The sequence below is a fragment of the Haliotis asinina genome, chromosome 5 (assembly GCF_037392515.1).
Source record: "Haliotis asinina isolate JCU_RB_2024 chromosome 5, JCU_Hal_asi_v2, whole genome shotgun sequence".
In the NCBI taxonomy this organism is placed as follows: domain Eukaryota; kingdom Metazoa; phylum Mollusca; class Gastropoda; order Lepetellida; family Haliotidae; genus Haliotis; species Haliotis asinina.
Window position 1 is genome coordinate 54135142 of NC_090284.1, and position 15493 is coordinate 54150634.

At 36.3% G+C, this 15493-nt stretch overlaps 1 protein-coding gene across 7 annotated transcripts in view; it reads right to left on the reverse strand.

Moving 5' to 3' along the window:
• LOC137284833 (ras-GEF domain-containing family member 1B-like) overlaps positions 1–15493 on the reverse strand; it is a 145710-nt gene that overhangs the window by 15497 nt on the left and 114720 nt on the right. For 6 of the 7 annotated variants that reach the window (XM_067816838.1, XM_067816839.1, XM_067816842.1 and 3 more), the window contains 2 exons: positions 11636–11686; positions 4325–4381 (listed from right to left, as the gene is read on the reverse strand). In XM_067816838.1, coding sequence (XP_067672939.1) covers positions 4325–4381; positions 11636–11686 — 108 coding nt within the window. Of the gene's footprint in view, positions 1–4324; positions 4382–7181; positions 7293–11635; positions 11687–15493 lie in introns of those variants that run through there. The other variant, XM_067816840.1, reaches the window with a different exon arrangement.

Consider the following 15493-nt stretch of genomic DNA (forward strand, 5'->3'; position numbering starts at 1 on the left):
ACTTACGGAGCCCCATCAGATGCTGAAATGCACGTAACTAAATACACCTGTGCTTGATAAATGAAGAAGTACACAGGTGTAATGTCAAACTATATCTTATGTGACCATACATACATACATACATATATCTACCATTTCAAACTGACCACAGCTTGGTATGAAAGTTCCAAAATGAGACGAACATCTGAAATACATACATGTCATGAAGCTTTGAAACACACATCTATATGTGCTATTCGCATCTTCTGTCTTTCAAGTCAACATGACATGCAACATGATAATTACATTTATACCATAACTGACATTTACTGAGTCATAATTATCTATCTTGCAACATTACTGCTGATATTTGGCATGTGCATCAACAATGCATATATTCACAAGCGTGAATCACGTTCCCTCGGCACTGACAATAACACTGTTTATTAACCAGGCAGTCGAGTTATTGACAAGAAGTGTTTTGCTTGTAACATATGTGCTTGGTATGTCATACAATAGAAATACCAGCAGTTATTTCTCATTTTATCCATACATAAATTATGTATATCACTGCTGTGTGGAATAAACATGAGGTTTGAGATGTAGTAATATATTGGTATATCTAAAGCTTTATTTACATACATTTACTGAAATTAAAGATACACCTAGATGAAGAGGACTGGTAGAGTACAATGATGGAAGGAAGAGGACTGGTAGAGTACAATGATGGAAGGAAGAGGACTGGTAGAGTACAATGATTGAAGTTGCAATAAAGAAGTTCACTATCCATAGAACTTTCCCTTCACCTATACAACTTCTAAAATGTCTCTCACAGAAGACAATGATGGAGTAGTCTTTCTCTCAGACAGAGAAAAAAATGAATTTCAAGACTGATGTAACAAGGTTACATTCATACAAATACACTTTTAGTTTGAGTTGAAATTTCACAAAACCAAATTACAGATAAGACAAATGTGTCAGTATATGTATGGTGAGCCTGCCTGATAAAGTCTAACAAATGTATTAAGTTGGAGTGGATGAGGCATTTTTAATATCTCCTCTTTTCATCATTGAGATTACATCGTGTTACAGATCTAGACCTCTATCAGAGTTGAATCCTACAAATATTACAGTTAGATACAGCGGCACTGCAGATTAGACCTTGATGAGAGGCATGTATCTGCTCTTTGAGGGTGTAGCTTGTTACATTACTCAACAACACTAGAGGACCCAGGTGGGATATCAGAATTTGAGACACCACTAATCCATTTAGAGACACAAGTGTTCAAATTGTGCTCCTGCAGTTATGGCTGAAGTCTTGTAACTGACTAAAAACTCAAGCAGTTGGATTATCATAAATCTCCTCACCACTTTCATCAGCAAATTATGAATTTTGACTGGAATTAGTGCCATTAAGATATCTTTGAAAAGACACGATGAAGGAATTTGTTTGTGTGTTTCTTCATATCACGAGCAACCAAACTGTGAGAGGTCTGGATAGGTTCACAATGCCAATAATTCTAAAGAATAAATAGCAATCAAATTTGGATGAAATCCTGTAAAACACTCCTCAGAACTTCAAATATTTTTTTTAACTAATGCAAAAAGCAGACCAAGAGCCAGTTGGTAATTACATCTTGTATCTCCTTCCTCTTCCACATCCATTTGACAACAACGCTACAAATGTAATCTGTCGGACAAAACAAAGGAAGGCTTGTGTTGCAAATGAAGCTACTCAGCATTGACGACATGGTAATTGCAGCCAAGATTACTGTCTTGAGAACAGTAGACCCTTATACTGACTTGGAGAGTTTCTAGTCTTCAAATGATTACCCCTTACACAGACAGCTGGGAAGTTACACTGGATAGCTTGTTAAAATCCATTAACTTCGGAAATAGGGTTTAAGAAAGACATTCTGCAAATTTAAATTCTATACTTGTTTTGAACATGCTTCTTAAAGCTTTTTTGGTTAGTTATTTTTTTTAAATGTTAATAAAAAAATTACAATGTAATAAATTTAATGACTGACTTTCCTCATGATCAGAGGGTGAATCGTCCCTATAGAAAACAACCACTTTTGATCTTTCCATGTATGATCACTCAGGCTGGTTTTTAATGAAATTAATTTATACAGAATTCAGCAGCCTCCTGCGAAATCATGATAGATGTGATATCTACAAGAACACAATTCTTGCAATGATTATGCCATGTGAATTTCTTTAATTCTACAGTCATAAGGAGAATCATGGCGCCATTGAAAGGACCTTGGCGCCTCTGTGTGTCAATTTGTGGAAAGATTAGCAACCATTATGTTTATTTAAAAAGATTGAGCCTATTTATATGTTTTTTAGCTATATACTTTGCCACAGACCCAGACATAGGGTTATCAACAAGAGTAAATATTTGAAAGAAATCTGAAATCTCATGTAACACTTGTTGCAAGGCTTGCATTTTGTGGCACTAAAAACATAACCCCTGTTTAGGAAGATGTAGCTGATATATGCCTACAATGGAGGTATTTAGAAGTGGTTCTGAATCCAACCCACAATCTTATTGATACGCTGAACATTCATCCCTCCCTCCTTCAGACGTCTCAAACCCATGCTTGTGAAATGTGTTAAGAGGATTTGATTGAGAGAGTCACTGGCTTGGATAATGCATGTGCCAACAAACTGATGCTCTTGCTATCAATCAGTGGATTGTCATGACCAGATGATCATATACTGACCATTGACATATTTCTCTAACATAGCTTATAAGCAACTGTATATTAGTCTAAAAAAAAAAACAACCAATTTCAATATTCTGCTTTCAACCATTCCACAGCATCACAATAGATGTCTAAGGACTAAAACATTCTTATATCAATATTACTAGCCAAACTCAATAATTTCAAGGTAATTCTACGAAATATGGCAACTCTCGACATCCATAATTGATAAAACAGAATATCTGACATCTCCAAACAGATGGCCTTCTATTCTTTAGGACCCATTTCATCATCCCTTCACCCTTCAGGAAGTTTGAATCTTGAAAAACTATTTTTTTAACTCTGGAGGTTTAAGAGCCTTCCACAGAGCAATTACGTGACACACTTTTCCAGTGTTCTGTTAGCAACTTCCTCAACAGATGTGAAATGTGCCCATCTGTACTGCTAGATGCATGATTAAATGTGTTAGACACCTTTTGTTACAGCTAGCGAGCACTGGTTAAAACATACAATAATCACTACCCAGAAACTGCAACTGGGTACCCGATGACTGGGTAGCATCATACCAAAAATTACATTCGAATATGGTTGAGTTGATATTGTGTCATTCAAAGTAAATCAGATATTTCAAAAATGATAAATGTACACATATACACTTCCAGGGCTTCTCTCCCATCGCAATCCAATTTCAGCACATTTCTTTAATGTAATTATAAACTTGAAATTCAAGCAAATGGTCTAAAAATTTCTTTATGAATGACTTGACATTTGAGAGTAGCTGTCTATTAACCTCAACCATGAGCTGTCCACTCATAAAAGAAGAGAATTCCGCACATTCATGCTATAAGGATAGGTTATCTTCAAAGATCTCACTGTCTTCAGTTCTGATGACCTTGCAGATGTTTTCATTAGACATATCAGCCTCATCATCAGACAAATGGAAGAGAGAAACTGATGGCTTTGAGGCATGTAAAACCGATTCCCCTTTCTTTCTGGTAGATTGTGTTTCCTCACCAGCTTGGAAAATTCCACACTTTGAGAAAAAAAAAGCACTACGGGGATGACAGTCCTGGATTTTAACAGTAACTCTGGTATGGGGCTTTGAAAACAGATTTTAAGAAATTTGAGAACATAATTGTGGCCTTAAAGTGATTCTAAATCAAAATTAACACTCAGATAATAGTACTGACTGATACATAAACATCGAGTGATTTCAAGTTTGAAGACAAACTTAAAAAATGAGATATGAAATGAACATGATCACGAAGAATGTACATTGAAATATCACTCTCATGAATAAAAGAAGTTGTTATCCATAACGTTTGTTCTATAATGATAACAAATACTGCACATGCTTTACCTGAAAAATCCCAAGAATGGAATCACCTCCCACCAAATACTAAGATGCTTGTGAAACTGTGAACACCAGCCTTGGAATATATAACCAACTTCCCAGCTGTCAATAACCTGTCTATGTCTACTGAGAGTTGTCAATAGCTGTCACTGCCCTGGCGCAGTCAAAGTGTTATCAACATCGGTGGGAGTGATGGTGACAAAAACTAAACTGGGCACTGGCATGTCTTTCAGTTTTATTCCTTCATCCCAGGGGTGAGAAAACTATAACATTGACTTACCCTCCGTCGATCCTCGCTTGGAGCCTTGTCTTGTGCAATCGTACCAAAGATGGTCGGCTGTAAGTACACAAAAAACACAGTTTCCTGTTGAAACAGATCCCACTGGTCAATGTTAGAAGTCAACTATAAGCCCACTCCTGTCTCTTATTCTAAGTCCTTGCGTTTATGTCTCCCTGCTCAGGTCTGACCTCGGTTAAGTTATCACTGGTATTCCGAGCCATCCTTTGGTTGTGTAGTCAGGAAGTAAGTTTGAATTTTGGTAGAGGGTTCAAGTTGTGAAGTGTGAATGGAACCTTTGTAGAGGAGTGTCGGTAGAAGCAGACAGTGCTAGGTATGAAAGACATCTCCAGCATCCAGTGATGAGGAAAAATGCATCATGTTTAAGCCGTGGACCTGGAGTACTCCCACTGCTGTACCGAGTCTATTCCTGCCTCCGATATCAATGAGGCCTAGAGCTTGGAGGAGGGGAGGGAAGGAGGGAGGGGGTAGTGCCACACAACTGGGGAAAGGGATTTGGAGGCTTTGGCTGGGGAGGTTGCTTTGTAAGAGTGAGGGGTTGGATGTGGGTTAAAAGGGGGACAAGGAGGATAAAGGGTTATTGTTGTGTGGGATTGTGGTTGGGGTATGTTTGGATGGATGGATGGAGGGAGGGACCATTGCTGATGGGGATTTGGCATGAAGGTCGGGTATGCTTTGATCAATATAACAGGGAAGATTAGTGACCCGGAAGCAGAAAGTACTAGGTTTAGGGATCATATCAAGATGTGTAAAGTCAGTACGCTAAATTAGAGAGAGATTGACAAATTTTGATGGAAGACTAGTACTAATGATAACTATCGTGTCTTAATGGTCAATAAAAGAAACCAAAATGAAACTAGAGAGTGAGCTAGACTGCAACATTCACTGGAGTGAGAGAAAACATACAATAATAGCAACAATGTAACAACAAAAAGATAGAAATGAAACATCTACATGGTGAAAACTGACAAAAACACTGAAAGTAGAATTATTACCAGCTAACAAGTTAAGTTTCCATGCATGAGCTTTTAAATAAAGTAACATACTTTAACACAGCATAACTTCATAGGTGAGTCACCTCCATAGTTACAGGTCCTCACATTAATGGCTGGGAACCAGGCGGAGGAATGTATGGGGTGGGTGTCAAATGGTCACCCCTATAAGTGGGAGGGGAAGGGGACGCCATGACTGCCCCATGCGTCAAAGCCCCATTGTCCTACCTGGAGTGACAACAACCTGGTCCCAATGACTTTCTTGTAGTTTTCTGACAGTGTGTAGGGCAGGACAGGGTAATCTACAGTTAATGTGTGGGTGGCTGGCTGGGGGTGATTATAATTGTGTCACAATATTCTGAGATTTCTGACTGGATTTTAGAGGCAGTAACTGCAACTTGACTAGTTTTGAAAAATAACACAAAGTTACAGTGTGAAAATACCACAATATTATTTAATTGCATTATACATAGTGAATGTATGAGAAAATGTTGCTGTTGTTTTATGTTTGATTCTTTCACAAGAGCGGACAAAATATCAGTATTAAGAAACCCAACTGCAATGTCCTATACCTCTTATGTTGAAATATAACTGATTTTCTATATTTGATGCTTTTTTGAAAAGCAGATGTCAATATCCACATGAAGATGAGACTTGTAAATTAAATAAAGCACATAATGGCAATGACATCTTCTAATGTCACTCTAAGATTAGAACAGATTAGTCAGTTAATTACCTGTCCACCTTCGCCTAGGCTGTCAGCCAAGCCACTGTGTGGGATCTAGCACCCCTACTGATGTGTCTATTGATGAGTGTCATCAGCTGTCAAGGCAGTCATAACAATGTCTGGCTGTGTATATTGACAAGGTGTCTGACCCTGGTCTGGAAACTAATTAACCAGAGGCACTGCATCTCCTGGACTGTCACATCTAAACCACAATACTTTAGATTTTTTCAGCACATTTGAAATTTTACTGTTCTTTTAAAAAAAATTCTTTATCTCTACATTAGACATTAATCAGAAGAGATTAATGTGATCAAATTATATCGAAGTCAAAATGTGTAAAATATAATGCAACACCATTGGCACCTGAGATTTGAACTGGAATTTAATTTGTTTTTTGAAAAAAGTAGGGTATTTATAACTTTTAGCAGCATTTTGAAGTATAAGAGTATCTACATTGAATCTACACTGATATCTGTGAGTCGATAGTGTTTTGGTAATGGTACTTCAAGTTCCAAGTGGTGTCTGTTTACCCTGTGGTAGTCTTATTGTAAACAGTGCTTAGGTGAGTAGTATAAACATCCGATCACTTGATAGCAGCCACAAAGTCATGTTGATACTTCAGCTAATATGCAATTAATTCAAGATTCTGTTCTTAGAAACAAATGATCTTTGTGGCTTTTAAACGACAACTATTCAAACATTTTGTGTCGGTTCTATTGTTCAGAATTTAATGATGCATATTTTGGACGTAAAATGGAATTTCTTCAAGCCACTGTGGAATGAGTCATGAACTAAATTGTTATAAATCTTTAATCAGAAGATTACAGACGGGTTGAACAATTGGATTGTTGGTGTGAAGCACTGGTCTGACTCATGGTTTTTAAAAAATGCCTTTAACACTTAGTTCAGTCTGAATATGACTTGTTGAGAAAACAGAGCAGGTATTGCAAGGTACTAATGCAACAGAATATGAAAATGATTGATTTGTTTGAAATGACAAACAACAGAAGTGATCGATAAAAATGCCATAATATTCTGATATCAAAGAAGTCGATACTGAATAATAATCAAAGCACAAAAATTGCATGCAACATGGAATCAAAGCAGAAAACGTTAATACCTTCTTGTTGAAAGGAAAACATGAGAACACAGATAGGCACTTAGTCCATGAAAAACACTCGTTCATCTTCAGACATGTGAATTCTTTCTTCTCCATAAAATCCTGACTTGAAAACGACACCACGGAAACCATTCCTGGTACTAAAACGGTCAGTAGGAATCTAGCACCATCTTAAATAAGGCAAGAGTCGATGTAAACAAACAAGTGTCCGGCTCACATTTTATTGCAATACGGTTTCAGCCAAATGTGATTCACCCCATGCTAACACGGTCATCTTGAATGAGTCACATTTTCATCATCAATCGATAATTTCTTCTGTTAGGATCCAAACTCATTCACTCGGAGACTCTATAGGAATGGCACAAACCAATTCCATCATTTCTGATCTTACTGAAATTTGGGCCACTCTTTTCTGTGACATTAAGCTACTTAAAAACGATCAAGAAACAGCAATTACAAAATTTTATGGGCTAATGACCAACATGGAATTATTTGATGATATCCTTTTGATAAGGGAAGCGACAAATATGGATTTTTGTGAATTTGCCCAAATTGAGTGATTAATTTGATTCATCACCATGGAAACACTAATTAAATTTCTAGCTCATAGGGTTAGGTCAGTGGTAAACAAGAAAAATATGCTCATAAACATCTCAGCATGTTGGGCGGAACAAATTTACAGTGTGTTCATATAAGTAAATTTGTCTGATTTATATAAGAAATGGTAATGAAAAGAAAATAATTTATTTATGTAAGGGAGTGCCCATATTTTCTGAAGACACCTCTCTGAAATAATTTGGAATTAAAGTTTTTCACTTTGCATATTAAAATTCTCATGGAGAGTGAAACAACATGTAAATCTTGACAAAAAGCAAAATAAACAGGTGATTTAAAATGAACAGCTTGGAGTTTGTGTACATTTCGACAGCTGTGAAATAAACATGAAATACATACCATGTTGAGGATACAGAGGTCAGGGTAAGACTGATGTATGGACATTGTACAAGTGCTATTAACAAGGCCATGTAGCCGAGGTGTCATAATAGGGATATAGACATCAAAGCCAGGGGCTCACAGATAGGTGTCAAGTAGGTCCCATAAGACTGAGGGGTGTAAACCAAATTGAGGGGGTTATGTATGATGCAAGACAATTAACTTTACGGGTACATCAAAGTCAGAAAAACCTCTCAAGGATTACCACTATAAATATATTACAGATTGTAGGCTATTTCAAAGGAATTTAAGAATCTGAAGCATTTCAAAGTACAGGTTCACATGCTGCATTAATTATTCTAAAATCTGGTTTAAATTTAATCAACCTGTGAGTTGTGTATAAGTCTGTGGTTTTGTTAGAACCCAAATTGTTTCCTGAAATGATGTGAAGACAGCAGGGAATAAGTAAAGTCTGTTATACCAAAGTAGGCAACTAATGCCATCATTTTCATGTAAGTACTGGAGACTTTAATGGAAAGTCCAAGTAAAACCAAACTCTCTGTAGGGTTGATAAAGGGGGAATCCAACCAATATTGAGTTGTAAATGGCCGTGAAGAGAGGAGAGCGTTGGGATGAGAGTATTAAGTAAGATAAGCATGATGAGACATGATGGAGAGAATTCCTCTGATACCAGTTTCAGTGTGACAAGCTAGGAAGATCAAAGGTTGAGCATGATGCCAACATTCCTGGAAGTGGGGCCACAGTTAGTGACCGAAGCAGTTTGGTCATTGGTGCCATCTGCTTGATGATGCAAGTAGGCAGCCCTGTTGTGAGGGTTGGGAACAGATGAAAGGGACATTTTGGAGATGATGGAATGCGGGGAAAGCGAAGGGTCATGTGATGTAAAGAATGTGATAAAGCTCGGAAAATGCCAATTTGTCTTTGATTGCAACATATCTGTTAGGAAGTGTTATACATGGAAGATTGTAAATGCAGGATTTTATCACATTCCAGTGGTAAGTCACTGCTGAGATTCTTGTTAATATGAAAACTGTTATTCTTGAAAACTTGCCTTAAAGACCTGACTTTCAAAAAACATACAATTACATTTGAGCATGATAAATGTATGTCAAAGTTTTTAAATATAATGAATTTCCTTGTTACGGTTGCCTCTGAACAAAGAGGGTTCACTGTAGTAGATTGTATTCATATACTGAGCCAAATAAAGTCAGTATTTATTGGAAAAGAGTCAACATTAACTAAACAAATTGCCAGGAAAGTAAACATGACTGATTTCATTTCCTGTAGCCAAGACACCAAGACAATTCAAACAGATGTCAGAATGAAACCTAGAGGGAAATGCTCAAATGAAAACAGCAGCAGCAATTAAGGTTTACAAGTAGCATTACCTGGGGTCCTACCCTACTCTGACTGTTTAAGTACATCCCATGTGGGATCCTGGGTATGCCTAGTCCTTCCTATATCCCTGGGGTGATCTCTGCTTGGTAGGGTCAACTGGCATTAGGGGACGTGTGACTGGGGAGGGGGGAGGGACGGAATCAAGAGTCTAGGTCAAGTGTATGCTGATTAGCCAGAAGACTGATCAATATGTTGAAGAGATTGATTGAAGTCAATGATGTTGTTACCATTGTTTAAATAATTGAGTTGTGGTCAATTTAGGAAGCATATGGTGTTTAACAGTGACAGAGTAAAAGCAGAAAAGCAAATATAGGCAGAATGTTAATCAAAAGACAAAAATAAATGGGGAAAATACAATGGATGGGGTATTATGAGAAAGTCAGAAAAATGAATCACGTAACTAAATCAAGAAATGAATGAAAATGGAAAAGAAACCATGAAAACAGGAATGGAGCAATAAATAAAAAAAAAAAAAGTTGCAAATGAAGCGATAAATACATTTATCAACACTTGGTGATGACCTTCAATGATCCATATGTGTTTAATCTTCACTACTGTTGACACTTGATGGAATGCGTTTCTGGTTATTTTCTGTTTCATATTTTAAAAGATGGAAAAATGAAAGACTACACTATAAAAACGTAAACAGCAAGACTGGAGGAACAAGGCATTCTCTGTCCCAAAAGAGTCGATGATATGTTTCCTTTCATGTATGAAGGCTGCAGTTGTCTTTGATCTAAGATCCTACCTACGACAACACACGTTTATTATAACCAAACACCCATTGTTTACACATTTTTAACCCAGGAAACATTTATGGCCAAATGGCCACCAAGTCAGTCGACCGCTACTGGTGAATATTTTTCTCCTTCTGAAGTTCTGAAAACTTGCTATTTGGTTTCGATGTGCAAGATATGAATAGACTTTGAGACAAAGGATATATGTCAGTGTGTTTGTAGTTTAATATGCATGTGGCCGACTTCAAACACATATGCATACAGAGGCATTTGGGGTGATGTTTTATATTAAAGACATACTGTATGGCTAAAGTGCATATTAAGGCAAAGGGGGAGTTGAGAGTGACTCACAGTTAAGCAAACATGCTGCAGAAGTTGATTAAATGTTCCTTAAATCTGACATTCCTTAGAAAATTGTTAACTTACTTGTTATTAATAATTTTAAACTACAGCTTTGGAACATTCACATGCAGATGTCGAAATAGATCACAAGCTAGAGAAAAGTAGGAGTCCTTGTGAAATATACATGTTAAAAACCAAATGACAAACACTGTCAGAATCCATATTTCAAAAATATTTTTGCAGATATTTATCTTCCCTTAATAAAAGAAAATCCCACAAGCATCACTGTCAAGGAAAAGCCTTGATGGACGTGAAATTAAATTAACACATTGGGCTGTCACATTTGTTTACTGAATATTTCATTATTGTGTTCACACTAGACTTGCTGTCTGTAGACTCTATTGTGTTTGAACCAAACTATTTAATTGCTTTTAAAAACTGATATGCCACTTTTCAAGGAAGAGCTTGTATCTGCAATGACATATGCTACTCATCATCTCAGAATCTCAGAATAGTACTGGGATTAAGCTTTCAAACAGAGTTTACAACGAAACAGAAAATTCACCAAGTAACCTTACTTCGGAGATTAAGGAAATGTAATCGTGAAGGATTTAACATAGATTAAGATAAAGCCATCTGTAACACAGTGTCTAAATCTGTTCGGAGCAAGGAGACAGGACCACCAGATTGGTAGGGCTCAAACTTATTTACTTACAATTTAACCATAAGCTTGCCTATGTGGGTCCTTACAGACTTTTTGTTGTGAATCTTTTGAAATGCACTCTTACCACAGGATGAGCCCGAAATAGACCCGTCAATACATGTTAAAATTCCATTTGTGTTTCGGTGAGATTAGGTATTTGCACCTAAAGATATCCAGTACATGTGTTTCTGAAATGTGCTAGAAAGAGTGTCTAGTTTCTAAATTTATTAAACACTGAATTTAAACACTCTATTCCATATGAAAACAGTGAGCGAGTAGTCGTTTTTCAAAATTTGACATGCCAACTACTAAAAACTTACCCTTGACTTTGGAGTCTGTTTGAGGCCAATGGCTGGCTGGCTTCTTGATGACTGGAAAAGAAATAAAACCAAACATTTAAATTGAGAATCTTTATTTACAAAAATACTAGAATTAAAACATGTTATTAGAATATTAAATTTTCAGTACAATGAAAACTAGTTGATGCAATATCCAAAGCATATATTCAATATACCAACCTTGAGGCTTGCATGCAAAGCAGAAACATGCGAGTTTCTTGCCAGTTCCCTCATCTTGATCAATATATTTGTAAATATTTTTCACAATTACAAAATACACAAAATATCCTTCAACCTACTCCAGTGGACCTGAGACCTTTAATGGTTGTGCTGATTAAACTGGCCTCCTTAAATGTTGGTAGCATGGCATGGGGCTTGGTGTTGTTTTAACTGTATAGTTTGTTTATTTAACACTTCACAGATCATTAGGTATTATGGCCAGTCTTGACCACAGCTCACTGTTTGTCTGTGTAAACAAAAGTTAATTAGGACACTAAACCACTCTATGGAGCCTGCCTGTTATGACTTTCAAAGAAGGCTTGGTGTCACCTTTGTCAGTTCTTAATTGGCTTGGATTATGACAATAGGGATAATCTAGTCAATCAGATTAAGTATGGCAGCCAGACTGGGAACCTATGTTTTTTGGGTGAATGGTTAATGATTAGGTGGCTTCTGTGTTTGAGTTGGTGTTTGTGTGTATGATCATAACATCTAAATAATTATAATCATGTTCATGTTTTTTTAATTAAAAATATGGTTCCATGAGCTGGTTAAACAATATTCTTTAGATGCATGTAATATGATTTAATGTAATCGTTCCTTTCATATTACCTAGTTTATATATTCAATATTTCATATTAACATAGGTTTTACATGAGACAAATAAAATAAAAACTATATGAAGTTGAGTTAAGAATGATAAGTAGAATACACACTGGGGAATAAACAACTCACATTTGTGCATATATCTATACCACATAAGTGAGGTATTTAAATGTACAACATTATAAATGTTTTTCATATGAAATTTATTACTTTGAAATACATATGCGATAAAGTTGTTTCAGTTTATACAAGTCTACATTTACAGTACCATTATCACCTGTGTTTTTAGTATCCACTATTAGAGAGATTTATCAGCATCCTAAGTCATTGTGTACGTGGAACGGCCCACGTGGAGGAGGCGCAAACGCTAGCAACCTTGCCGTAAATACTTAATCAACACTCTTTCTTGACATGCATCACATAAAGATAGAGACACAAATTCCAGCCACTGACCCTAAATGACTGGAGACAAGATAATGAGGGGAGGCTGATTGTCTCAAATCACCAGTTATCAAACCAGCTGTAATAAACATGCCTATCATGTCGTCAATAGCATGACAGCAAGTGTGTAGTCTGTAGACTAGTGTCACTCATTACACCGGATTTTGAAATAGACGATAACATGTGTGTACTTAATTGACAGAATTAATGCTGTATACTTGTGTCTGTCATTACAGATGATTTTGAAATAAATAACAAATTCTACCTAATTGGGAACAAATGTTTCGACTTATTATTTATATCACTGTGTTGAAAATGAAATTGAAGCCAACATGTTTGTACATAGCTTTGCCAATTTTGATTATTTAATTTAGAAAAAAAAAAATTGATGTATTTTTGGTGTGACCTATTGCAATAACATGAACACTTAAACAAGGTCTAAGGTCATAGTAGATCTTGATGTTACATGTTGAAGCATGTAGACATTATCACAGGCACTGTACCCAATCAACAAATCTATAAGTCACAATATACCAACATAAGAAAGAATTCTTTTTGTGTGTATATTATTGGCCCTGAACAAACAAATGCTACTCAAAGAGGGAGAGAGAGTTTAGTTTCATGTCACAATATTACAGACAAATGGTTGTGTAAATATTGAGTCTGGAGCAGACAATCCACTGTTGTCAACAACAACTGCATCCATCGATCTATGCAACAGGGATAGGATGACATTTAGCCTGACCATCTGATCACGGCAACTCAAATAAATTAAATGAAAGTTGTTTTGAAATAGACAACAAAACTAGTTAAACTGATAGTAACATGGGCAGTAAGAATGATGGAGATTTGGGCTCAAATCATGATGACATTTGATTGTAAATCACAGAGATCCTTATTCCCATGTGATTAAGCTGCAGTCAAATACATCCAACTCATTGCATATGTACATATTCCTTCATTATTAATGCAACATCTGAGAATGACAAGTAGCTGTTATTTCACTTGATGTCTTTAACAGCTGTTAGTCATACATTTCACACTGCCTTTTGTACAAACATCTTCACAGTTTCTTATTTTTAAAGCCAGATTATACATGTAAACAGTGAAACGGAACAGAAAAAATGTTCGGTAATCAATATGATGAAGTGAGTTTAGTTTTACACTGCTTTTAGCAATATTCACGCAAATATCATGGTAGTGAGCACCCGACATGGGCTTCACATATTATAGCCATGTGGGGAGTCATGTGGGTATTTGGTGTGACAAGCGAACAATATGTTAAAAGGAAATTAAATGTAAAATATAAGTATCTATTTGAAATGAAAACTTATGTCTGAAATCACCTCAAATAGTGTCCAAACAGGACAAGACTGTCATGTGAGAAGAACCCATTCTCACTGCTTGGTGGTCACATATCATGTCAATGCTATCTCTGAAACGTACAATGATTGATGTCTATTGTCATGCTATGTACAACCTCTTTTAACACTGACACAGTATCAGGCTGAAGTAAGGTATGGCAAAGGTGGATAGCCCTCATTAAATATCCAGATAAGGACGTAGATAAACATCTACATGCTGACTAGTCGACATGCTGACATATGTACAATGGATAGCTGACACTGACTTCTTGGACAGGTGTGGTGTGTATTTCATGTGGAGACTTGTCAACAACTCATCCCTCCGATACAGTTTCAGGGGTCATACAGTGGATGTTATCGTTTTTTCTTCAAACGCTACAATTCTTGATGTAGTGATACAAGATGATTGAATTCTGGACTAAAACAAAACAAAAACAAAAATCTAGTGGGTCTCTCCTATACTGCATTGGAACAATCAGTTTCATTTTTAAAAATAAGACTCAGTTGAACTGATTGTCTTGCTTTTGCATGTTTGTGATGAGAAAACAAACACTTAGTCCGAGAGTTTATTATTTTGATGTTTTTAGCAATATTCCAGCAATATCATGGTGGGAAAACCAGGACTTCACACGTTGTACATTGTGGGGAAATCAAATCAGGATCCTTGTCATGACGAGCAAAGACTCTAACCACTTCTACTACACCTCCACATTTACTAGAACTTCCCTTACAAAATCAATACAATAACTTCCTTTTTAAGGAATAGGATGCTTAACTGATTGCCTTGCTTTCGCATGTGTTTGTAACACACTCCACGTGTGTGTGAGATATGAACACCTGGTATCATCACCCTTTGATTGCGATTCATGTACACATATTTATGACACAGTCAGATAAACTGAGAAGTTCTTGATGAATACTAAAATGTTTCTACTGCCCTCATCAATAATACATATAATACTAGAGCATATCCATTACTTAACAACTTAGTTGGATTAAGATCAATGAATCTAATCCTTTTCAACTAGATAAACCTAACACTGGCCAAATCATCACTGACAAAATAACCACGTAACACTTTCCTTTACAGAAATTCTTCTTCTATTGTGGCCCTTTAATTATAATTTCTTTTTCATCTTCTAATCCCCTAAATCTATTGTTCTGTGTTTAAACAAAAAATAAAAATGCCATTTGAAATATCTGAAACACA